Below are 24,803 nucleotides of genomic sequence, written 5' to 3'. Positions count from 1 at the left end.
TTTGAAGGCTCGCATAGCTGCCAACGCGCCGGCGGATCATGCTGGGCAGCAACCAACCACTTGTCATGACTTACAAACTTCTGATAGCGCATGGTTGTGACATGTCGGTATTCTTCCCACGAGAATAAGCTGGGGGCCAAAAACATCTACCCCGGCTCGTTTCCACCCGACAGCCATCGTCCGAGGGGCAAGAGAGGCCCCGTTTCATCCCATCCCGGCTGGACATCAGACAGACGGGACAGACGGGTATGTACGTACATGATGAGGAGGCGAGCGAACACACCAGCGAGGGCAACTTCTCCCGGGTCAGCAAACAAACCAGGTAAAGTCACGACGCACGCCCACATGCCCGCCGCAGCACATGGCTGCACGGTAGCGTCAGCAAGGCAGCGGCGGCAGCAGCAGCACTTTCCCACTGAACGCACATGTGGCACCACATGCACGCGGACTATTGACGGCTGAGGCCGATTCCCGCGGGGCTGATCCTCTTCTTGGGCGGGCTACGAGGCCAAGGACGTCGGCGGTGACGTCCCACTCACGACGGTCCGCGGAGTTGACAGGGCTCCACGCCAGAGGCCCATAGATACGCCGTCCCCATGGCGATTGGGGGGCCCGCCTCATCGTCTCCCTTCTCCTTCCTCGCCTGGCCGTGTGGCACGACAGCGTTGAGGATGTGGATCCTACGGCCTGCACGCACGGGGGAAAGAAGGGCCTGGTCTACGACAGATGCGGCGATATTCTTTTGCTCAGGAAGTCCATGAGAAATTAGAGGCTCACGCGGGTGCGCAGCTGCCAAGGATCAGCCCTGGTGGGCCCAGGACTTTGAGTTATCCCGTGGTGGGGACACTCGGACGGTTGTGGGAGGAGAGACGCGCGTCAACCACGCTGCCCTGAGATGAGGGATCCGGTAACGTGGGCAGCCGCGCCGTCAGTGGGCGGGCGATCAAGTTTTGTGCCCGGCAAGGCGCAAATCTTTTGCGCTATTATTGATGGTTGGGCGGGCCTTGATTGGCTCGCTGGCCTTTTGTGGCTCTGTCGAGGAGTAGTTGGCTTCCGGTTTGAAGTTATGTGTAATATTGTGACAACGAGCCCAACATTGTGACCTTGTGCGGATCAGAGTGAAATCTATGGATACTTTAACGGTGCCTGAGGTTGTTGGTCTTCAGGCCCTCTGCAAAAGTATCCGGCCACAGCTAAGGTGAGATTCTTCGCCAACGAGTTACGCAGCCTACAAGTTAACGAGAAAGGGGATTTTCGACAAGAAAAAAAATACCAAAGGAATCCTTATTTAATTCTTAGTAGGACGTTGATGATAAATCTTACCACACACTTTGTGGATGTTGTATAATTGATGCTGAAAGTTGAGCAGTTTTGGTGTTGCTAACACTTATGGCCGGATACTAGTGCAGCCCGCCTGGTCTTCCGCAACAAGCACAACAGCCGGTCCATGGTTGTAGGGGTTACTATTCCCAGCGAGCGTAGGGAGATCAAAAACAACAAGGGGAGGATGGGATCAAATTTGATGGAGACGTCAACACGATGGAGAGTATCGGCCGCTGCCCAGGTGGCTCGGATCCGAAGGGGGTTGGACCGGGCTTTCGCATCCACTTCAGGGCGCCCAGGTGTCTACTGTGCATCTAATCCAAGATCCAAACATCCCGGTCTCGATCGGTAGCCGGCAACGACTCCAATTGATATTGCATAAAACATACGAAAGAGGCTCTTTCGTATGTTCATGCCATATAATTGCTGGGCGTACAGTATGCCGCACCCAGGTACTAAGCTCAAAGACGTCGTCTCGGGGCGATAGTGCTCTATGAGACCCTGCACCCTGGGGCAGGGGGGTGCTACGTACCTAGGTACTTACATAGCATGTGCCACAGCAGCATGGTCGATTGCGCAACATTTGATCACCAGCCAGGCCGGCTTACGGACTATGATCGCGTGCCCTGACAAGCCTGATATACTAATGTCTCGTTGGGGGTGGTTTGAAAGGTGATAGCCGCGCTGCCACACCGACGGGAGGATCCAGCTGTCGTGCCGGATCGCCAGTGCAATTTCCCGCCGCGTGGGCATTTGGCGATCAGATAGCCGACCGTGCAGCTGTGCTTGACAAGAAACCATGTCTGGTGAAAGGTGACGAGCTGTGCAATGTGTGATTACGCTCGGAGGGTCATAACAGGTTAGCAGGCTTGCGCAAGTCCTGAGTCACCCCCTCGTCGGCGGTCGAGATTCCATCACAGTCGGCGTGGATACCAACCATACATATCTCTCAAGGTTGGAGAAAATCATCGAGCCTCTCCTCCCGTCAGTGCTGCATGGCATCTTCCGAGGATTTGGTGCCTGCCTGCCCTGCTTACTTAAGTACTCAAGTACCTACCCAGAGGGACGGGTGAGGCAGCGCACGGGCCCATTGATCGCTCGTTGTGGGGTGGGTGGCGACCCGCGACCTGGGCTGGGAGTTTTGGAACGGCAGGCCAAGCAGGCCGCGCAAGCTCACCCTGATGCTACAGTGCGAGGGCGATCACCTCGCACAGAGCGGCTTGCCTCTTCTGGCAGCGACTGGGGCCGCTGAGGCTGAAGCTTGGGGCAGCAGGGGACCTGTGGTGAGGCTTCCAAGGCCTCGTCAAAAACCTTGATCACAATCTGTCCGTCTAGGGCGCAGCACACAACAGTTTCGACAATGCCGCGGCGATTTGGAATCGAGGAACCCTGGCGCCAAGACCCGACACGCTTCTGAACCCCTACCGTGCATTTGGCAGCCCCGTCGTGGTGTTTCGTCTCCGTACGGCTGGACGGGTGAACAGGTTGTTTGTTTCTTCACGGAATGGAGAACAAGAGAGTCTGGCGCGTCATCGTGGGACAGACAGGCCCGGCTGTACTCGGTACTGTGCATCCGTATGACTGTGTACTACGCCGGACAAATGAGCCGCGAATTATTGGGTGCTCCAGTGCGCATCGCAGGATTACACAGCGCGCAGACGTGACTGGACGTTCGTCACCCGCACCCTGCCTGGACGGCGACCGACTCGGCCCACACGTGCATGGTCCGGAAGTGTACGAATCAACGACATGGCAACTGACGACGACCCAGCTGCCCCGGGGCCCGGGCAAGCCTGACTGACAGACAGTGGCGGCTCAGCTCACCGCTGGGGGTTTATTCCGCCGCCGCCGGCGTGGGCGACGCTGCACCGAGTCGGTCAATTTTAGTCAATGTCCATTTTTCTGGGCCGAGAAGGTCGGGGCCACGTCAAGGTGGGAAGTTGATACGTGGGTAAGATACGGGGGAACAGGGCGTGGCGGGAGCGAAACGACGACTGACGGTACGTGGATTGTTGCATTTCCGCGAACTTGACAAATTAGGCCTACAAAGCAGAGACGCGGCAGTGGATGAAGTAAATAAGGGAACCAAGGGCTGGTTGACGATCGTCCCATCTTTCTCCCGGCGTGTGAGAGGCGACAAGGGAATTAAGCATCTTTTGGTCAATTTTTTTTTTTAAAACCTTTGGGCAAATCTGAATCTGAAGCAGTGAGCCGGCCGGGTCAGGGTGTCCCGAAAGCAGTGGTCGTCATCGCACAGTCTGCGGGCGAACAAAGCTCGACACTGTGAGCAAGGGGGTGGAGGGGGGAGGCAAATGCATACTCGTGCCACTGTGTGCTGGTTGGGGCTTGGATTACATAACACATGTTTCCTACAATGGGCATGGCAGAGACGTTTCAAGAGTCAGAGGCTGTCGATCCGCAGCATTCTTGTCCGGGAAGTGTGCTTCCCTTCTGTGGTACGCGTATGTCTACATGGCCGCATAGCCAGTGGCAGCCAGCCAACCAGCCAGCCTTCAGTAGACTAATAAGCAGTCGTCGTCTAGGCCAGGCTCTGACTCGGGCCGCGCACGAGGTACCGACACCACGATCTTGTGTGTCTGACTGGCCGGCTCAACAGTCAGCCTGGTGCTGTGCGAGCCGGTTACAGCGACGGCAGCGATGGGTGACTGGGTGAATGGAAGAATTCCGTCATGTCGCACGCACAGCACAGCAGAGCAGAGCAGAGCAACGAGGGGCCCGGGGCTGAGAGTCTGCACTGCGCTGCGCTGCCAAGAACTGAGCCTCGTCATCCTCGTCAAAGGGCAGAAGCACATTATTACTGTGGTGTCTACCGCGTCGGAGATTAACCCATCCGTCCACGTACGAGGGGGAAAGGGATAGACCACAGCAATTATTCTTGACCACAGGCGAATTCGGCTGTCTGTCTATTTCCATCCCTCGTCATCAAAGCAAAGCACCAATGCGTCTGTTCAAGACAACACTGACAACCTTATCGTCTCGACCGGCAGCAGGAAAAGAGGGGATATCTACCAGCACAGTGCTCCGTACGGCGCCACCGTTAATTATAGACGGGGAGTGGTGTGCCAGACTTGTTCTGAACCCCGAAAGAGGGAGCAAGCCACCACCGAGGCACGCCAGGCCCGTGTGTCAGCCCGCCCTCTTTGAGATGACGGGGCGTGATTGGGCCGCCCTGGTTCCAAGAACGCGCGTCCAGCCGGTCGTCCTGCCCGGGGTTCCTCCTCTTCACTTGGTCAGTGAGCCCAGGTGGGGCTTCGAGACGTGGGAGGGAGGGAGGGATGGGCCGCCGGTCCAGAGTACTTTCCCGTCCGCCTATGGTACCACTGTATGTTCTGTATCCTGTACCTTGTCTCTTGTGGTCGACTTCCACGTGCAGGGCGTGGAGGGGCTGCGCCGACCTGAACCGAACCTGAGCCCGCCCTGCGCCTGGCCTGCCTGCCTACCTGTGTGCTCATTGTCAGTGGTGGTGGTTGGACAACTCTCTGTGTTCTTTCTCCTGCCCCTCGAGTCTTGTCTCTCTCCTTCTCTAGTACCTGCATATCGGCAACGATCGGTTGACGGTGTTGGGCTACCAGGCCAGCAGACACCAGACAAGGTATCTATCTGGGTACATGGGCTGATGGGCAGTCCAGCTACTGTGTGCTATGTAGAGCGCAGGAGGCCGCAAGCCTGCGCTCGGTACCTAGGTACCTAGGTAGGTAGCAGGCAGCCTTCTGGCTTCGTAGTAATGGACCGACAGGGCAGGGGCAGGGCAGGGCAGGAGCACCACCACTGGGCAGGGTTCCACGGTTGAGCACGGCAGCATGGGCAGCCCGCCGGTATCAAATGAGGTGGACGTCCACGCAATTCCCTCCCACCACCCCGGTCCACTCTCGGCTCTTACCCAGAGACCTCCCCACTGCCGCACCGTACAGTGTACGCAAGCGTCCCACGTATCCATCCGCCGTCCCCATCTCCCTGTCTCCTCCCTCCTCAGGCCTCAGGCTCAAGGGTCTGGTTGTTTGGCCTTGCTGCTCCCGACCGCGACTATCTCTGCTTGTCTCTCTCAACCGCTCGTGTCTTGTCATCCTGCACCATACCTCCCCTTTTCTCTCTCCTCATACCCACTCCGCTCTCCCGCCCTATTAACACTCGACCTCGTCTTTATTATTGCCCTTCCGCCCTCCGCCCTCCGCCTTGCAACCCTGCCGCCGCCTGCTTGTCTTCTTCCTCCCTCTCGGCGGCGCTCCATTCAACCTATACACTCTTTTGTCCAGGCAGCGCCGATGTGGTTGGTGTTCACCATCACGAGTTCGAGGAACGTGGAATAGACCGAGCCGACGTCACCCCATCATCACGTCACGCCCACGACTGCAACTGCGACTGCGACTGCGACTGCGATATAGGTTGCAACTGCTGCAACTGCACTTCCGCAAGCGCTTACGACGACGACTCGCCCCCCACATATATCTTCGCCCGTTCAACCCCCAAAGGCATTCTGGATTGAGAGACACACCTACTCCAGAACTGACCAGACCATGGACCCGAACCGAGGCAACGTGCCTGAGAATGGCCAATACGACGAGGCCTGGGCACACGATCTCCGCATCCAATTCGAGCAACTGCTGAGGGATAGGCGATTAAACGAGCTCAGCAACCGTTCTCGTCAAGGCACCCCTCAGCCCCGAGAGTCGGCCTCCTCTGCTAACCTGCGATCCGCTGCCGCCGCACCATCACCCGGACGCCCATCCTCGTCACACACTGCTACTCCACCAGCCTATGCCTCGCTGCGTAACATGCCAAAGGTGCCCACAGCGCCGGCTGCGAACGACAGGGAGTCACAGAAGTTTAGGAATCTTCTGGTCACCCTCTCACAAACACCAACGAAATATGAGAACCCGGGACTACTCGACGAGGCACTCCAGGTCATCCCCTTGGATCGGATCTACGGCGAGGCCGAGGAGGAGGCACAGGTCTTGCAGGCACAGGCCGAGAGCATGGGTGATGGCAGGAAACCAGAATGGGGCTACCAAGATTGTGTAGTCCGAGCATTGCTCAGGTATGTCCACCGTCTCATAGACTGCATGCCCCTCGTGAAATCGGTGTTCTGACTCCCGAGTCTCCAGATGGTTCAAACGAGCTTTCTTCACCTGGGTCAACAACCCGGCTTGCCCAGCGTGTCTGTCGCCGACAGTGGCCCAAGGAAAGACAGCGCCGACACCCGAAGAGAACGCTTGCGGTGCCCTCATTGTCGAGTTGTATCGATGCTCAAACAGTGCCTGCGGGGCTTACGAACGCTTTCCCCGGTACAGCGACGTCTGGCGGTTACTGCAGACACGGAGAGGCCGGTGCGGTGAGTGGGCAAACTGCTTTAGCATGCTCTGCCGGGCCGTCGGCAGCCGTGTCCGCTGGGTGTGGAACGCCGAAGACCACGTTTGGACAGAGGTCTTCTCGGAGCACCAGAAGAGATGGGTTCACGTCGATGCCTGTGAGGAGGCGTGGGATAACCCGCGGCTCTACTCCGAGGGCTGGGGCAAGAAGATGTCGTACTGCATTGCCTTCTCCATCGACGGCGCGACGGATGTGACCCGGCGATATGTACGAAAGAGCGAATATTCCCTTGAGCGGACCCGATGCCCGGAGGACGTCCTGTTGTACATCCTGCAGGAGATCAAGAACATCCGGAGATCCAACATGAACAAGGACGAGCGATTCCGACTCGAGAAGGAGGACGCACGGGAGGACCGCGAGCTGCGCACCTATGTCATTTCTTCCATCACGCAGGCCGTCACCCAGCTCGTGCCCGGCGCCGTGCCCGTTGCACCCAGCGCTCCACCGCAGCCCGCCCGGCGAACACCTTCATCCTCCGACGACACCAAGACCCCTGCCGAGCTACCTGGCCGACAAAGTGGGAATGCCGAGTGGGTTGCTGCACGAGGCGAAAATGGAAGAAGACAGCAGTTCCAGCCTCCGCAAGACCCCTCGCGCCGTCCGCCTTTCCCCTAAGTGGTTTCAGGCTCGGGTCCCTCTCACTCAACGGCCACGCCCACCGACAGACCATAATTCCCTATATCTCTAATATCTACTCTTTTTGTTCCTGCCGGCAAACCGAGTCTGGCCAACTCGAACACACTTGGCAACAAAGCCTCCAAATCTCTTCGACTCTCATCTGTACTTACTTTCATTCCGACGATTTTTTTCTGCATTTTCATTTGTAACAATTCATCTGCGTTGGCACAGTCTGTCAGCGCCGGCGCAACGGGGCTCATTTATAAAGCCATGCTTTTGGTGTTACGTGGGTTTGTGGCGCTCGAAGCAACCGACTTCGCGTCAAGGCGTTCTGGTCAGGCACGAATCCATTGCGGTTGCATACAAATCAAACAAACACTGCGGGGTTTGATTTCTTTTGGTATATCAGGGGTGGCAACTCCGGGGGGTGGGTGGGCACTTCATGTACAAGGTACAATCCATGAGGGATATGACGGTTTCTGTTGTCTCTGAAGACGGCGCGGGACTGGCCTCGTTGGAATCGGGCATGATTAGGAGTTCCTCTGGCTGGGCATGCAAGGGCCCTCGGGCGTTGGAGAGGAAGCCGGGTCGAAAAAGTCGATACCAAATATCCACATTTGTTCAGCCATCCTCATTCGAGGGGCTCAAGACCCACACTTGGAGGCCGCAAGCACTGTTCGTGAACTTTATTGAGTGAGAGCATGCAAGCTGAGCCTGGGTGCCAGGCCGGCAATTTGGGTAGTTTCTGCGGAAGCCAACGTCGCCGCGACATCCTACTTGCAGAGCACTGTTGTCTGCGAGTAGAGATTGAATGATGGTCCCTGTCTTGCCTGTCTCTCTACCTGGGTAGTCTTGTTCGTGTGGAATGAATACTTGGGTACCTAGGTACTTTGGCACGGCGCGTACAAGGTGCATTCCGTGTGCTCCCCTCTTTTGTTGTCGTCTGTTCTCCCCAGCCTCCGAGGCCATCGCGAACAACTTGAAGCACAAGATGTTCGGAATTACGGCCGGATGACCGTCGGATTAACAGTTGGAAAATATGTGCCCACTCCACTCTTCACAAATTGACAGGCCGCCCGCCCCCACCTTACTCCCCCAAAGGCCGGCGGCCCGAAGGGCCCGCCAACGCGAGTGATTGTAGTTGAGCCTCCCCCCCTCAGGCGATCTTGCTATATCTTACCTGCCGGCTTTGGGCCCCCAGAGTCGCTTGTTTGCTGCTCACGGAGCGCCCCTGCTATCCTATTGTAGCAGGACGATGCTGCTGCTGCTGCCTGTCACCGCGGACGGGCTTGTGAACCCAGCCCCACCCCCACAACCCGGAAGGATGGCCAAGCGCACCAGCCAGCAGGACGGGACGGACTGCGAGAGCCAGTTGTCGTCAGCTCTATGGTTCGTTTGGTGGGTTGGCTGATTCTTCGCACCTAGCCAAAGAACCGGAGGAGGGCAAGGGCCGGGGGGAGGAGGTGATCGACGGACAAGGTGGCAGCGGGGTGGTCGCACTTGGCCTGCCGTGCCCTCTGTGCCCTGGGGGCGGGGGCGGGGGCTGAGATGATATCGATCTACTTACTTGCTGCTGACGACAGACCATCCTACTTCCCTCCTGGGCATGCACGATGCGAAAGGCACTTTGGTCCTGGGCTGGCACCCTCGGAAGCCGAGGGGCACGCCGGGTCGTGGGACGACCTTCGTCTCCGAGGGGGAAGAGACACGCTCATAGGTACGGTCCGACGGTTTCCCTCTGCAGGACTGGCTGTCTTGCTGGCTCACTTTGGTTGGTCAAACTGCAGATAAGCACCGGACCCCCGTCGTCGTACAAGCCTTTGATTAAGCACTGCTCTGGCGGGCTGTGAGTGCGCGCGCCCGCGTGGCCAGGGGAACAGCGTCGGGCGTTGGGGCACTGTGGGCATCATTGCAGAGCGGTCTATATTGGGGAGCTTTTTATAGTCTTGGGTGTTAACAACGGCCGGACTCGTCCGTTGGCAAAGAATGGTTCCGAGGATTCTCAACCAACTGCCTCTCGGTTCTACGTTCGTTCATGGCGAGCCGCGATAATGGAAGGAACTTTTGCTGCCCCGGAGTGACGAGGCAATCTAGAGTTTCAGACTCTGATCTGATAACGGGTCCTGGTTCATTAGAGTCTCGCAGCTGGAGTATACCCGAGAACTGGGATACAACATGACCTTCAAAAGCTTGCCCTCGTCACATGCGTCCAAATAGACAACCAGTCCAAGGTCAAGGCTGACTTTCTGAAACCATCAAAGATGCCTGCCTTCAGCTCGACCTGTCAGATTCTGCATTCAACCGCACACAGATCTAGGTCGGGTGTATTGGTTGAGGCTAAAGTTGTTTGTGATATTATGGGTGTGAAGCCTGCATTGAACGATCTCGGGAGTCGTCACTTCATGGCCTCAATAATACACTACAACTGTAAGATATCGTGACCTCTTCTGTGACAGACTAATTATCTAACATTCAAGTTCAGTTTTTCTTTTCTCTTCAAAAAATCATGGGCGGCAGCAGCATGAAAATGTTCGGCTCACCTGGGCACTTTTCGCTACTTACCATCTGGCGTACATCACCGTTCGTTGTATTGGTCACGCATAGGTGAGCTGGCGAGCATCCGGACACATGGCATCGACAATCTATTTCTGGACGGGAGTTCGTAAGTATGTTTTTTTTTTTTCGCTAACAGATCCTTTGGATTTTGAACTGCACGTCTAACATTTGTCCAAGACGCGTTGTGTCTGAGACCTTCCCATACCTAGGTATCAAACGCGTGGACAGAACACGCAACATTCCACGGCAGTGACCAAACAACACCAATTATTCGGCATCCGTTTAAAAGGGAGACAGCATGCTCCGCACCTTGAAGACAATGCTCGCGTCAACTCTTTCTCGTGTTTCCGCAGTCACTGGCAAGCCACCCAAGTGGGTCTCTACGCAGCCATGGCGTCCATTCATTCAATTCTTGTCTTTGTGTCCTTGTATATGACCCTCGCCCGGGCACAGTTCAGCCTCAACGCGAAAGTTAATAATGTCGTCTACTGGGTGAGTATACCTTCGCAGAGGCCGGGAGAAGTGCCCGGCTGACACTCATCATCCAGGGCCAAGGAGCAGACCAACAACGCCTCCTGTACTACTGTCAGAAAAACGAGATCGATGCCATTGCCCTCTCGTTCGTCAACCTCTTCCCGGCCCAGGCCAACGGATTCCCAGGAACGAACTTCGGGAATCAATGCAGCGGCGCCGTATACCCGGGCCCGGGATACAACGGTGTGGTGGATCATTCCAAAGACAGTCTGCAATCGAGCTGCCCCCTCCTCGCCTCCGACATAGCGACATGCCAGAGGACCTATGGAAAGAAGATCTTCCTGGCTCTCGGGGGTGACTCGGGTGACTATCAAGTCGATGGCGTCGCGGATGGCATCAAGTTTGCAAACATGCTTTTCGGTCTGTTTGGGCCAAGGAACAGGATCTGGGTCAAGGCGGGTCTGCCCAGACCATTTGACATGCCCGGTGACTCTGTCGGATCTGCCGTCGACGGCTTCACGCTGGACATCGAGACTCCTGCCGATGGTAAGCAGAAATAGTCTGATATACGGGCACTGCGCGTGTGAGAACACAGCAAGGCTGACAAGAGACATGAGCGAGCAGACGGTGGAGCAGGTTACATAGCCTTCGCCACGCAGCTGCGAAGGCTCTTCCCAGCGTCTCCCCAGAAGGATCTGGTCCTCTCGGGGGCGCCCCAGTGCGCCGTGCCCGACGCCAGCATGGGTCAGCTGATAGCCTCGGTCGCATTCGACGCGCTCTTCATCCAGTTCTACAACACAGCCGCCTGCTCGGCCAGGGCCTGGGCTAATGCCAACCCGAACTACATCGCGGGCACGCGGCCCTTCCCCTCGGGCGGGTTCACGTACGACTCGTGGACAACGGCGCTGACCACGAGCGCCAGCTCCGGGGCCAAGCTGTTCATCGGCCTGGCCGGCAGCCAGTACGCCGTCGAAGACGCCAGCTACTATGTCAACCAGAACGAGACCACGAACCTGATCAACGCTTACTTTTGCAACCGTAATTTTGGTGGTGTCGCTATCTGGGATGCTGAGTACGCCGACCAGAACGTCGATCTCGGCCAGTCGTTCACACAATCAACCAAGACCTCGTTGAACAATGCCCTGCAGAACACGCTGGTGAGGAACTGCCGCGGGGCCGCTGTGGGAGAAAAGATGTGATGAAGCTCATGACGACAAGATGACTTGCATGATTTTCGCCTTCTTGGGACCAAAGGCCTTCCTACCTAAGTACCTAGGTAGCGGATTGAAGTGCTGGGGCATTCCAATAGCTCAAACATTTTCGGGCTCAGATCAATGTGGTCCTTATATGAGCCTTTAAATGGTATTTCAGATCGGTCTCGAGACTACATTTCGGGTCCTGATGACATTGCAACGTGAATCCTCGAGCTGATCTAAGCCAGTGATAATAAGGCCCCTCCCGCGATCTCCGCTGGCGCTTGCCTACCGGTAACAGCCTCCTTTGTGCCCGGTTCCTCGCACTTGTAACGCCGCCGCGTCTGGCTGACTGGGCCTGGAGACATAGATGGTAGGGGTTGTGTGGATATTCCCCAACAGTAATGATTTGACACCCTTGTCTACACCCTGGAGTAATAGCAGGACGCATGTTGCTACAAACCTCTTTGCGTTATAGACCACGATGCCAACCCAAGCAATCACATGCGACCATATCTACAAGAAAATATGGGATCCCGTCCGCTCTCCCTTAATCAAGCTTGTAAGAGCTGGAGTAGTAGTTGGGTCGGTGACGACCAGCGAATGCCCGGTGTTGCATGTTTTCTTTTTGTCAATCTCTTCATTATTTTTCTGTCGCTGGTGACCCACTAGTGGATACCTGGCAAGCGGTGGTCATAGCACCACATGGGTCTGCTAGATTCTGCAGTAAGTTCTTGATTTGTTTCCTTCTGAATTTGCATGAGACGTGAATTCAGTGCAACCATATTTGTGTGGTTTCGTTCTTACCCCATATACTAGTATACACCTAGGCACCACAGGCATACAGTCCCTTGCCACAGTGGTAAACATCTAAAGACCTAGCTTTATTTTAAAAGGAAAAAAAAATATAATGCTAATAGAAGTAACCTATATGTTGAAAATATAATAATGTGAGTCTTATAGGAAGCCAGATTAGCCTATGACTTGGGAAGAAGTGTAATAGCTGTGGCTAACACTAAATCATCAGCATGTGATGCATCATAACTTGAAGTGCATTATGATGTGCACAATGAGCAGAAGAGTTCATTCACATACAGTTCAATGGTGCCTAGGATTCAAACCAGACATTCTACTCCATGCAACTTTTAAATTTTTTTTTATAAAAGAACGTATTCCTTTATTATAAAAAAGAAAATACTAATGAACTCTAATAAGATCTAAGTTAAGATAAAAGGGCTCTACTGCACGACATTAGTAGGTAGGCATAATAGAATTATTACAAACAATAATTTTCCAGGCAGAGATCATTCTCTAAACACTCTTATTTACCATTAAGCGCTCCACTATATTGTTACTTTGTTATTATAATATTGGCATGCTCTTTGAATATAGCTAGCTGGGAATCTGATCCTTTCCACTTAAGTATCAGGACATTTTTAGAGTATCCACAAGTCAGATCTTTCAAATGAATGAATGAATTGTCAATGAGCGATTTGCAAGACCAGACTTCTTGAATGTAGCTAATTGGTCCACCATCTAAAGGATCTTTCAATGGGATATTTACTACTGAATACCTAACCTAGGCAGAACTTTGATTTCCCTCATGACAGAATTGAACCACTACATTATCATGATAGCCAGCTAATGTGACAGTGACGAAGACAATCTGTGACCTTACCCAATTATATATGTGAGCCATCCATTAGGTATCCATGCTAATGTTCTATGGACCAAGATCTTTAAAGTCAGACTAGGTTAAATATGTTCAAACTATTAAACACTGATATCCTTACTATGTAGAGATTAAATATTTATGTCTATGAATATAGAAAGTACACTTATATAAGGCTAACTACTTGAGTACCTGCCTAAGTAAGCATATATAAGTGTTATACCTCTTGTGCTATATCTTTAAAAGTGCTATATGTGACCCTTATCTTAATATTAGAAATATTAATATGTTTACAACTGAATAAAACATGTATTGAGAAGCTTTGAAATACATCCTTGGACTTCATCGTTATGCATAGAAGCAGAGTGTTGGAATGCAGTGCAAAGAATTTCATTGAAATACTGTCACTATATTAGCAAGTGTTGAAGTGTGTTCAGGTTATTGCCACTATGCCACATCATTCATAGTCTGATGATCGTTTTGAGCCGGAAAATTTCAAACTTCTTGCTCAAATATGAGATGAAACCATATGTTTACTCATAATATGGGTGCCTTCATCTACGCAGACTGCAAGCCCAGATCAAATGAGCCTCCAAAAGAGCCCACAACACTCAATTTTAGTTGCTAAGTATAATTGAATTACACATCTTCTCGTTGAGGTTTAGTCTTGCTCATAGAATGGTTGACATTTGCGAAGATATGCTCGCATCCAGGTAGACAGCTTTGGCAGTTAACCCTTTCTGCCAGCATCAATGCTGGCGGTGTGAAGCCAGGCTGCCCGAGCAACGACGACGTAACAGAACGGAGCCACACCGAATGAATGACACATCCGGACAGAGCCTCTCACCGTCTACTAATCACGCTACGGTGCACCGCGACCTCTACACAACTAGAAAGTGCCCCGGATTCTCCAAAATTAGCTTGGAGGGGACTCGGAGTGAAGGAACGGACCCGCAGTGATGCAACGGCTCGGAGGGCCGCGCCCCACACACCCATCCATCGAGTCTCCGCACACGGACGTCAACGGCGGCACGTCCGGAACGGCGAAAAGAAGGACATGAGGCGCCTCTAGCCATCAAAGGCGTAGGTTATAGCACATTCCGGGACTGTGAGCCGATGCTACGGTAGAGTAGTGCGGCCGTGTCTCTGGGAGCCACGTTCTGCCATGTCAAGCATGTCTCCCCATGGCTCAGAGGCAAAGTCAGACGAGCCAATGCCCAGCCAAGAGTCCTCAATGGGGCCCGTCAAATTACGGACGGAGGTGGAAGGAATTGAGACAGTTGATCAGGTCCCTATAGCGCCTGGAGCGTATGCACGGGCAGATTGCCAACAGCGCTTTTCCTGCTGACATGCATGCAAATAGTGCAGGGCAAATCTGCGGCGGTGTCAAACCAAACTCCAGTTGGAGTGGCGGCCTCCTGGGATTGATTATTACCAAGTTGCAAGGCCAGCGATCTACCCACTCCCAAGCCTCCCCCTCCCCGGTGTACGGGGTTTGGTGCAGGAGTGTGGCCAGTTCGGAAATTCGATCTTGTCCCAGAAGTGCTTGCACCCGGCTAATCAGCCCAAGCCCAGGCCCAGGCCCAGCCTCACACATAATGGGCAGCTCCAGCTGACAAGGGGGCGCCGGGCGTTCGGCTCGTGGCTGGGCTTGACCGACCGACCGACCGACCAACCAACTAACTAACCAACCGACCAACCAGCCTACCAACCAGCAGCTTACAATCCTTTCCCCGTGAATTTAGACCAGCTATTGAATCTTGTTCTTGATCGGTGCCCGTGGCAATAATTGCGGGATGAAATGGGTGGCCTTTTCGCAGGCAGACCTCGCACGCATGTACCACAGTATGGTCTTCCGTCCCGTGCTGGGATGCTGGGGGTCCTGACATCCGACTAATCCCACCTGGGCTGCCGTCCGTTAATTGCGTTTGGGGCTGTCCTGGGCCCGCCCAAATTGTCTCAACACAGACCGAGAAAAGCAACAGCATCGCCCCCGGTTGTAAGGGGGACGGCACTATACGTCACGGAGCTTTCAGGCCGAGTGGCCGAGTGGCCGAGTGGGAACCAGCATCAGCTTCCTCAGTGAGTGTGCTGGATTGGATTGGAGTGGGCTGGACAAGGTCGGATCGACCGTGTGAGGAGATGGCCCAATGCAACCGCTGGTTGTCTGCTGACAACGGCTGACCTGACGACTGACTAGAGTGGACCGGAGCCCACCAGACTGACGGAATTAAAGGGCTGAGTCGCACTCGTCTCCCTCCCGAGGCGGTCCTGTCCCAACTGCCAATTGCCATTTGGCCTGTGGATTAGGGCCTACCAGGCTCTATCATCCTTCCACTCTCTTTTGTGGTTTGCATCCACACTAGTTGAGGAGCATATGCCGAGTAGCATTGATTGATTGAACGGTACAGCTCTCTAGAGCATGAAGTCTCCTAGCCCGACCAAGGAAGAAAAACCGACATCCTTCTAGTGCATCTGGTGCCGCATTGACTTTCAAAGCCACCCGTCGTCCACTTCAATGCTACGGAAAAGATGTTGAAGTACCTGGGGAACGGACGGGGAACTCCAAGGTTTCCCCTAGTCTTGGTCTAAATCCGTCTCTGCCTTAGTAGTTCTATTGGGCTGGGATCCGGGAACAACCGATGAGCTAAGTGGGGTCAATTGTCCAATGAAACCGTCGGACTGTGGACTGTCACTTCCCGAACGGGCAGGAGGACGGGCTGGAGTGGGAAAGGGGGGCCAAGGGGTACCAAAGCTCCCAATTTCCCTGCGCTCCCCATGCCCTGACATGAGAACGCTTCAAACTTCGACTTCACGAGGCCCAAATCTCCGCCTCCCTGTCCCTTCCCCAGTCGTTGAGATCTGGCGAGCTCAATCGGGGAGTTCCAACAGGGGTTGAGAGCTGCCCAGGCGACACTGGAGCAGCTGGTGGCTGGGTCAAGGGGAAGTGAAGTAGTATTGGCACATGGATTTTCATCTTCACCAGACACCACAAATGAACAAACACACTTGCGTTGCAGGGCCGGCACGTCTTGTTCAGAGACAATAAGTCTTTTTTTCTTTTCCGATTCTGTTCATCTGATGAATAGAATAGAATACAGCTAAGCTATAGCAGCCTTCCCTCGCTGCTCCCCAATAAAGATTACCGCTGTAGCACACGAGGCCAATGCGGGTATGATGGATGCTGGACGATGACTTGTATCCGTCTTTTCGTACCGGTGCTGGTTGTGGTGCGTCGTCGAATGAGCGCCGAAGTAGTCCATAATCCTTCCCTCCATTCGGGGGGGCTCTGTGGCCGCCCGTGTTCCTACCTTTCCACGAACCCTCTCCACGCCGTTTGTACACAAGAAAATAAATGAAACCCTCTTTTTTTGTTTTTTCCTCGACCAAGGAGCAGCCGTAGCATTCTGTCCCTGCCAGTTCATCCCATGCCTGTTCCCCAGGCAACCCGAGGTGCTCACCACGGGCTGAGCACCCACTTCAACACAATCCTCCCGAGGCTAGGCTGAAACCGAGGCTGCCGACCCGACCAGGTACACTTGGTCGTCCCACTGTTCCAGGCTTCGCTTGCTGGCCGACTTCCTTGGTGTTTCCACTAAGTGCCAATCGATGCTTTCCAAAACAGTTGTGTCGGTAACTGGAGCTTTCCCCAGCCTCGAAGTGAGACGGTTGCTGCCCTTTTCTTCAGGGAACATCTCCAAACCCATCTTCGGCCTCGTCTTCGCGCTCGTATTCAGCAGAGCCAATTTGGTCTGCCCCCGGTAGGTCGGTAGTATTAGGTGCACGCCTTCTCGAGTGGTGCCTGGGTGCAAGTCCCAGGGGGGGGGGGAGGCACTTGATCTTTTTTCAAAACGATTTGGGGGATTTTGGGGTATAACAGCCCTCCTGACAAGAACCCCAATGTGAGGTGGACTGGGAGTAATGAGAAGAAAAGTGTGCGGACATGCCGAATCGAAGTGAAAAGTCTTTTGAGACGAGAAGCAAACATGTGCGTGTGAATATCAAACTCGCTAAATGCCATGACGCTGGTATCCAAATCCAGATGCAGTCTTATTTTAGGTCCGTCTCCATGAATAATCAATACACTTTGTATGCCCAATGACGAAGATATGAATTACCCTTGTCCTCGGGTAGAGTAGAGGTGAACAAGGACAAGATACGATGGAAAGAGTTTCGCAAGCCCGCGAGGGCCGCATCGCGGCTCGTCTTCTAGTGAGCCACGGCATTTGGCTGTCCATCGAAGTATGTCACGTTGTATTGTGATGCTGCTTGTGGAGGTCGTGGGAACCCGTTCACCTGGCTGCTTGGCGGGGTGGGAGTAACTGGACACCGTGGTGGGAGCTGGTTGTAGCCCTCAACCTGGCCGTTGACACCGAACGAGGCACCGTCGGGGGTGATGGGTGGCGTCATGTAGCCATCGGCAACACCAGGAGCTGAACCGTGGCCCTTGAGGGGGGTGCTGTAAATGTCGGCACTCTGGGGAGAGCTGCCGCACTCGGCCGGGGGAGTTGCGGGTCCGTTGACCTGTGGTCGTTGGATGGCAGCCTGTTGCGCCAGGAAGTCGGCGAGCTTCGTCGAGACACGAGAGAAGTGGTTGGACGAGTACTTGCGTGAGAGCGTGACGGAGGGCTGGTGCAGGTGTTGAGACAGGGTCAGCAGCGTGTCGCGGCAGTCACGGTCCCACTCGCCGTCGTTGACCTCGGGGCGGTTGAGGATCGCCCGTGCCAGGGCGTGAGAGGCACGTGCCATGATCGATGGCTTCGTGGAGACGAAGTCGCGGTGGTAGAGGGCAATCTCGCAGAGGTAGGCGGTCATGTCCCTGACCTCACGGTCGTCCTGCTCGTCGGCCCAGATGATGGACTGGAAGAAGTCGACGGTGGGGTGGCCGATGTTCCACTCCAGTGTGTTGAGGACGTGCATCTCCATCTGGGTGAACATGCCAGCGTCGTACAGACCACAGCACATGTTGTTGAGCTCGTTGATCTGGGGGACACGGTCCTTCTTGTCACCGTACTTGGCCGCGATCAAGAGGGCGGCGCAGCCAACAAGCTGGTAGTGCTGCTTGTATACCACCCGCTTAGAGCAGTACCTATCAAGCAGGTTGATGGTCAGGAAGAGGGTTTCCCGAAGCAGCGAGAAAGCGGCATGTGCCTCGATCAGGAAGTCGATCAGGTAGGGCCGCATGAACCACTGGATCTCACGCTGCATGTCGATGAGGTTGGCATCGGGTAGTGTCTCGTCCTGTCGGGAGATTAGTGATGGTTCCACGGCTGATGGCCCGGAACAGGCGCTGATTGGGCAGCAAGTGAGCTCACCTCCATGTGCCTTGCGTGTTGCATGATGTCCTCGAGGTATTCATCGCTGGCCAGCCTTGAGAGCTCGTGGGCGATTGTGATCTGCCTGTCGACCTTGGCGTCCCACCTCCTGGCGTGGACCAGGCTTGCAGCTCGCTCGGCAGAGAACTGGTGCACCCTCTGGTACTCGGGCTCGAAGACCTCCTCGACTGGTTGAGAATGGGGAGCCATCTTGCTGGACTGTTTGTGAAAGTGACCCGGAATGGACAACGGTCGATGGCGGGATCGGCAGTTCGAAAATGTACACACACAAGTTTCCCCAGGAAGCTTGTTTTGGTTGGCGTTGTCGACGGGGCCGTTCAAGATTCGCACTAAGAAACAAATCGGTTGTCGGCGGCTGTCGAGACGCGAAGGAATGAAATGCGGTGATAGAAGAGACTATTAAATGGTCTAGTCGAGTCGACTATTATTAGTATTATTAATGAGTGTGGTGTTGTTGATTGTAAAGAATGTGTGGCAGCTTGGTTGGATAATGAGTGACAATGGCTGGTGCCGAAAAGGAGGAAGTGGAAGAGTCGAGAGCCACGGTGGACAGTGGTTGAAATGGAGATGGGATGGAAGAGTGGCCGGGAGCACAGGCCGGTTTTAAAAGTGGAGTTTGGCGACTGTGCTGCAAATGCAATGCACGGCTCTATAGCACCGACAAGGGTTTCTGATCAGCCTCGAGTTCGATTCTCGTCTTTCAGGGGTGAATCAAGACAAGATCTCAACGAAGAAATTCAAGACAGCCCACAGTGGGATTCCACCATTCTCCGTAGGGAAGGGAAGGGAAGGGAGTCTCTTTTTTTCTTCTCTCATTCTTTCGGCCTTCTTTTCTGATTCGCCTGATCTCGCACTCAGGCCGACCAGGCCAGCGTGCTGGGATCTGACGTGCGGAGAATAGCACACAAACGTATTGTGTGTCCATCTGATCGCCTCGAAATGGGGACTATTCAGGCTGACGAGGATTGCCTTTCACGCCCTCCTCGACTATTGTGCAAACCTGAATGCGAGGCCCGAGAAATGGGCCTGGAAGCACAACTGCAACTGCAGGTTCTCTCGCAGACGGCCAGTTCTCGAACCCCCGCCCCCAATTCGAACCTCACACTCAACCTCGCGCGAGCTCATCGCGCTGACGCGGTTCACGACAGCAAGATGCACGAAAAGGGGAAAAGATCACTGCTTTGGGGAGGCTGCAGACAGGAGAATCCCTTACCACTAACGGTCGATTGTCTGGCAAGACAGACAAAATGACACAATTCCTGAGGTCGGGTAGGAGCGACGAATTAACGTTTCCCACAAGACGCGATTACCTCAGTTGAGGATAGAAAGCTTGTCAAGGTTGGCTGTGATGGGTTGGCCTGTAGGCATGTACCTGTGAAGGGAGCGAGCCACGGTCAGGATCATTGGTCACCCCGAAAGATTGGACCCAGGCCGACTCCCGTGACGCAGCAACAAGCTTGGGCATCCCACCTCAGTCAGGTGAGACCGTGCCAGGGCTTGATGCAGGTACGAGGCCCGGCCCATGACCGGACAGGCACGCCGGCTGGTCCCAAGGGGAGGGGGAGCCACTCAAGACATACCTCTCTCTCTCAACACCCTGAAAAAGCTTATGAAAGCTTCACCGTGAGCAGGATCATGTAGTGCAACAGTGATCCGGATCCCCAGGTGACGTTGCTTATCCTTCTCTTTTCTTTTGACGACCGAGTAAGCTGCGTCGACTTGCTCGGGTCCGGTGCTCTGCTGGTAGGACGGCGGGGTGGTCTGCTACCAGGTCGGTGAACAAGTTGATTCCGTTGACCGTTGACCTCTCGAGGATCCTGAGGGGTCGATCGGTTGGTAGGGAGTCGGGCGGAATGGTTGGACGAAGGGATCGGGGGCGGGGGAGATTGAGATTCCCTCGAAGTCGAGCCGAAGAATTCCAGTCGGGTCGAGTACAATGCAGAATGGGGGGCAATTGAGTCTAGATGATAACACTTGGGGTGGCGGTATGACAAGAGGGGGGTATTAATTCCTCTCTCGTGCTCCTGGAACCCAAGATATATATCTCGACTTGTGTTCTGCAAGGCTGTCACCGACTCTCTGTCTCTGTGGTTGGGCCTGTCCTAGCTGGTCCGGTCCTCTGGTGGAACTCGGGGCTGGGAGCTAAGAGCGGTAGCTGGGTGCGGATGTCGATGCAGCCCAGTGGGTAGTATTCTCCTTCCCTCCGTTTCTGAACGTTGTCAAGAAAGGGAGATGGCGGTTTGGAAGGACTGGTTCGGGAGAGAGGAAGGATGAATGAATGGCGGATGGCGAGTGGAGGGAGAGGAGGAGAGGAGGAGAGAGGCAGATATTTGCATGCAAGGAGAGAGCAAGGTGTAGGTGTAGGAGGTGGGACGCAGGCAAGGAGAGGGATTGGACAGGAGGTCCCCATCAGCATTTTCCTCACAGCAAGGACCCAGCACAGGGGGGTCATCGCTGCTGCAAGACGGACACAGTGCTGCACCCAAGCTAGCAGGCGTGCAGGCTTGCAGGCGTGCCAGACAGGGGTGGCCTCCAGGGACCAGGATCGCTCTCACCTCCAGAGCTGCAGCGTGTCTGCGTGTGTAGGTCAGCCAGTTGGTGGTGGTACCTCCCTGCCTCCTAGCCACCCAGGCCGGCTTGTAGCGCTGGACGTACAGTACCTGGGGACGGGTACCTCTGTCTAGCCTGCAGCTCCCAAGCAGCAGCACCAGGGCACACCACACAAACTCACAGACACACACTCACACACTTCACACTCTCGCACCCACACACCGCGAGACAGGAGTGGTCTGTTCGGGGCGTACCTACCCACGACGCGCAGGCACACACAAACCGAGCCCCCAGACTTATTCGGATGCGTTATGTGTGGGCGGAACGGGCGTGCCTGTGTGCTCTCCCCGGCTGGCTGGCTATTAAACTGGCCCTCGCCCTCTTGTCGCTGGCTGCTGCCGCTACCTACAAGTGGTCCTGGCAAGACCAGAAGGACAGGGCACCAGGGCCAAGAAAGAAACAGCCAAGCAGGGCACGGAGCGACGAACCCATGCCGATTGCCAATTCAACTGTGAACCACACCCCGGCCCACTCTCAAATCACCCAACCAAGCACACACGCAGCAAGCAAGGACGGGGACGGGGCAGACGGATGGGGCGGGTGCAGCACTGCGAGACGGTATCGCAATTCTCAGTACCTGGCCAGGTTCCGATACTGTACTGTACCTACTACTTGAGGGGGGCACGGGGCACAGGGCACAACTGGCACAGTGGCCTTTTTGCCTCGAAAAGCAAGCAAGCAAAGCCGTGTGTGCGTGTGCGCTTGTGCGTGTGCACCGGCACCCAAAGTGTGGCATCTTTTTGACTTTGACCCTGCCCATCTGCAAGGTTGGCCGTGTTCCCGGTCGAGAGGGCAGTAGCTCAAAACAAGCCGTGGCTGCTGTCCTCGCCGTTGGCCGTCATTGTCAGGAGATGCTGGGCAATGGACGGGCAACAAGGGCGAGAGGGACAGTCGACTCAGAACTGACCGCATTGCGTGCCTTGCGTTGCGGTCAGTGGGCGGATGCGTGATCGATGGGGATGGGCGGTATGCGTGCAGATGCCGCTTGTCTGGAGCTCCATTTTCTCGAGCCCATCCGGACGGCCGAATTTGCCTGCTGCGGGTCGCCACTGTGTGGCATCTCGGATTCCCTGCTGGTGCTCCTCCGCAATGGATCTAATGACTCTACATAGTACACTGCACAGACTGGCAGGCAGCCAGGCTGGCAGGGCAGGCTGGCAGGCTGGTTGACCACCTACCAAGTGTACTCAGACTGTTCGCAGATCAGAAGACTGTATCGCAAGGTTTGTTGTGCCATATGTCGTGCGTTCCGCGCAGCTGACTGAGACCTGTCCACCCACGGAAAGCGCATCGCCGCTTCAGAAGCTGAGGCCAAAACCATCCGTCCACCGCCTGTGATGATCAGGGCCTGTCCGTGGCCGAACACAAGCAGGGGTGGCATAGCTAAGCTTAAACACGCGCCATGCCACAGGGCCTTCTGTCGTCCGGCCCGCCAAGAGGCGTGTGAGGACGGTCCAGTGTGCGCCGAGAGACAGGCTGTAACTGGACGGGCGAGAGCGCTGGGATTGGGCGGCACAGATAGCCCTCTGCCCACCCTGCCACTATCCCCCAGCGGCCCGGCCAATGTAGTCAGCCAGTCTACTGGACCATCACAGATACCAAGCAGGTAGACTATGTCTTCGCAACAATCAAGGCTGGGCCTACCTTGAAACACACTCTCTTTGGCGTCGGGCGTCTGGGAGTCCCCAGCCCCAGGCCAATGTCGCCACTGGAGCTATCTATTGTCTATCACCGCTGGGGCCGTCCAGCGATGCTGCAGTGTGCGTTACAAGTGACCAGGCGAGATAAGACAAGGAGAGATATTACCAGTCCCCTGATCACCGTCCAATTGCACGTGTGCCCGAGCCTTGCCTTGCCTTGCCTTGCACACAACGTCGACCTTCTAACCTTGGGTTGACACGAGATGACCCCAAGCACTCGCGTCACGCGGTGTCGCCTCTGCGGTCGTTCCGTGTCGCGGTCAGTGTCAAAGAGCTTCCCCGCAGCTTCCTTCCTGGGACCCCCAGAGGGATCGTGTAGGATTGTGGGCCTCCTGGGCCGGTCACAGCACATCAGAGTCACAGCAGCCACTGGGCCGGCGCCGGGTAGCTGATAGAAGCCTCGTGTACCTCCGGAGGAAGCAAAAGGGGGGCTCGGTTTCGTGCTCCGGCCAGCTGTTACCGTACCAGCTGAGCGTGCCTGTATCAAGGAGGTTGGTGGCAGGCGGAGGCGGTGGGTTGGGATATTACTAAGGCCTCCTCCTTACCGCTCCATCTCCGTGGCCTGCCCTTATTACCGTGGTCAAAGGATTATCCTGTTGAGCGTGAGTCTAGTGCATTGCATGGCATCAATGGATCAACCTTGACCGCTCGCCGTTGAGCCGCCCATTGTCCCGTCCCCTAGGTGGCCCCACAGAAAACGTCGACGCAGCCCGAGCACGGCTTGGTGCCTTCCACGAGGATGCCTGCAGAGCGCAGAGAATAATGCCACAGCCTGTGATACCGAATTGTACGCGAGCTGTGCGCGTCCTGGTGGATACTGCATATGCTCGATAATGAGTGATTGACGAGCTGCGAGGCCGGGGGAGGGGCCGTTGCTCGCCAGGGCCAGGGGACAGACACCTCGGCCGCAGCCATGGAAAGCGAATTTCCAAATTAGGCCTTAAACCACATCACTTAATTACCAGCGTCCTGGGATACGTACCGTGTAATTAGAGAGCCACCACAGGCCTGTGCATTAATTTGGCGGCCGTTTCCTTTCTTTCTCTCGTGCCGTCTCTCCCAACGGTCCAGCTCCGGGCCCGGCATCTTCCTGGCTACGGTTTGCATCAATCTCCTGAAATCCGGAACCGGCCTCAAGGGATCGAAGTCTGCAGATTGCCCATTAGTCGAGCATGCAATTCGTATTCTGACATTGGAGACCGTCATGCCGTGAACATCCCTATGGGCGTAAGCTAGCATCTTGCCCCGGAGGGAATCTCAGCTGGGTGCTGCCAATACACGGTGGGGGAGAACCTCAGGATGGAGTGGTGGTCTCTCCCAGCCTCGGTACCTACGGCCAACACGTCCCATCCCAACAGCCCAGGAGGCTGATCGATGTTGGCGATCAACACAATGTTCACCTTTCCATTCGGCACTTATTATCAGAGCACCAGGCACAGCAGCTGACGAGCCAGCTCGGGAGCCATGCCAGAATCGTGGATCCACAGGTGGTTGTCGACAGGCCACCACCAGAAGCCCTGTGAAGCCCATGGGGTAGCATCCGCCTAGACGCCCCACGCGCAAAGCAGTTAGGCAAGGTGGGCTTGTGGTGAGAATCAAGGTTCTCCTTCATCCTCAGATCCTCGACGGGCCTAGATGGCACGTACGAGGAACGAAAAGCTGGCAGTACCACCTCGCAGTGCAAGCTTGCTGGCCTGCCAGCCTGCTGGCTTGGTGACAGCGCCAACGCGAATGGCGGGAGGCTTGGGTGGAGGGAGGGAGGGACCCCATACTACATAGGACCGGACGCAGGCTGGGGCCCAAGCAGCCAGGGCAGCCCAATCAGAGGCCCAGGACGCGAGCCTGCACGACACCATGCCCGGCGGACCGTAAGATCTAATGCGTGTCATTGTAATAAACAGTGGCTGATGTTCAAAACATGGCGGGTTTGTGG

General features: G+C 55.3%; 3 protein-coding genes across 3 annotated transcripts; 2 read left to right on the top strand and 1 right to left on the bottom strand.

Moving 5' to 3' along the window:
* The first annotated feature begins 5,075 nt into the window (after positions 1 to 5,075).
* Positions 5,076 to 7,985, top strand: KVR01_006918 (peptide-N4-(N-acetyl-beta-glucosaminyl)asparagine amidase). Its single transcript, XM_044784113.1, has 2 exons — positions 5,076 to 6,379; positions 6,447 to 7,985. Exons 1-2 carry the CDS (start codon positions 5,859 to 5,861, stop codon positions 7,324 to 7,326), a joined length of 1,401 nt encoding a protein of 466 aa, XP_044644349.1. The 5' UTR covers positions 5,076 to 5,858; the 3' UTR covers positions 7,327 to 7,985.
* Positions 7,986 to 10,062: 2,077 nt separating this feature from the next.
* Positions 10,063 to 11,558, top strand: KVR01_006632 (uncharacterized protein; the record flags this gene model as incomplete). The annotated part of the gene is made up of 3 exons (XM_044790975.1): positions 10,063 to 10,377; positions 10,434 to 10,905; positions 10,984 to 11,558. The coding sequence occupies exons 1-3, from the start codon at positions 10,276 to 10,278 to the stop codon at positions 11,556 to 11,558; spliced, it is 1,149 nt and encodes a 382-aa protein (XP_044644063.1). The 5' UTR covers positions 10,063 to 10,275.
* Positions 11,559 to 16,261: 4,703 nt separating this feature from the next.
* Positions 16,262 to 20,919, bottom strand: KVR01_006935 (uncharacterized protein). Its single transcript, XM_044791223.1, has 4 exons — positions 20,141 to 20,919; positions 19,774 to 19,932; positions 18,540 to 19,209; positions 16,262 to 18,465 (listed from the first exon to the last, which is right to left on the bottom strand). The coding sequence occupies exons 3-4, from the start codon at positions 18,747 to 18,749 to the stop codon at positions 17,434 to 17,436; spliced, it is 1,242 nt and encodes a 413-aa protein (XP_044644366.1). The 5' UTR covers positions 18,750 to 19,209; positions 19,774 to 19,932; positions 20,141 to 20,919; the 3' UTR covers positions 16,262 to 17,433.
* Between the last annotated feature and the right edge of the window lie 3,884 nt (positions 20,920 to 24,803).

The sequence above is a fragment of the Diaporthe batatas genome (genome assembly GCF_019321695.1).
Source record: "Diaporthe batatas strain CRI 302-4 chromosome Unknown Contig00007, whole genome shotgun sequence".
NCBI lineage: Eukaryota > Fungi > Ascomycota > Sordariomycetes > Diaporthales > Diaporthaceae > Diaporthe > Diaporthe batatas.
Note: the sequence above shows the minus strand (reverse complement) of the source record. Positions and strands in the feature narration are given on the sequence as shown.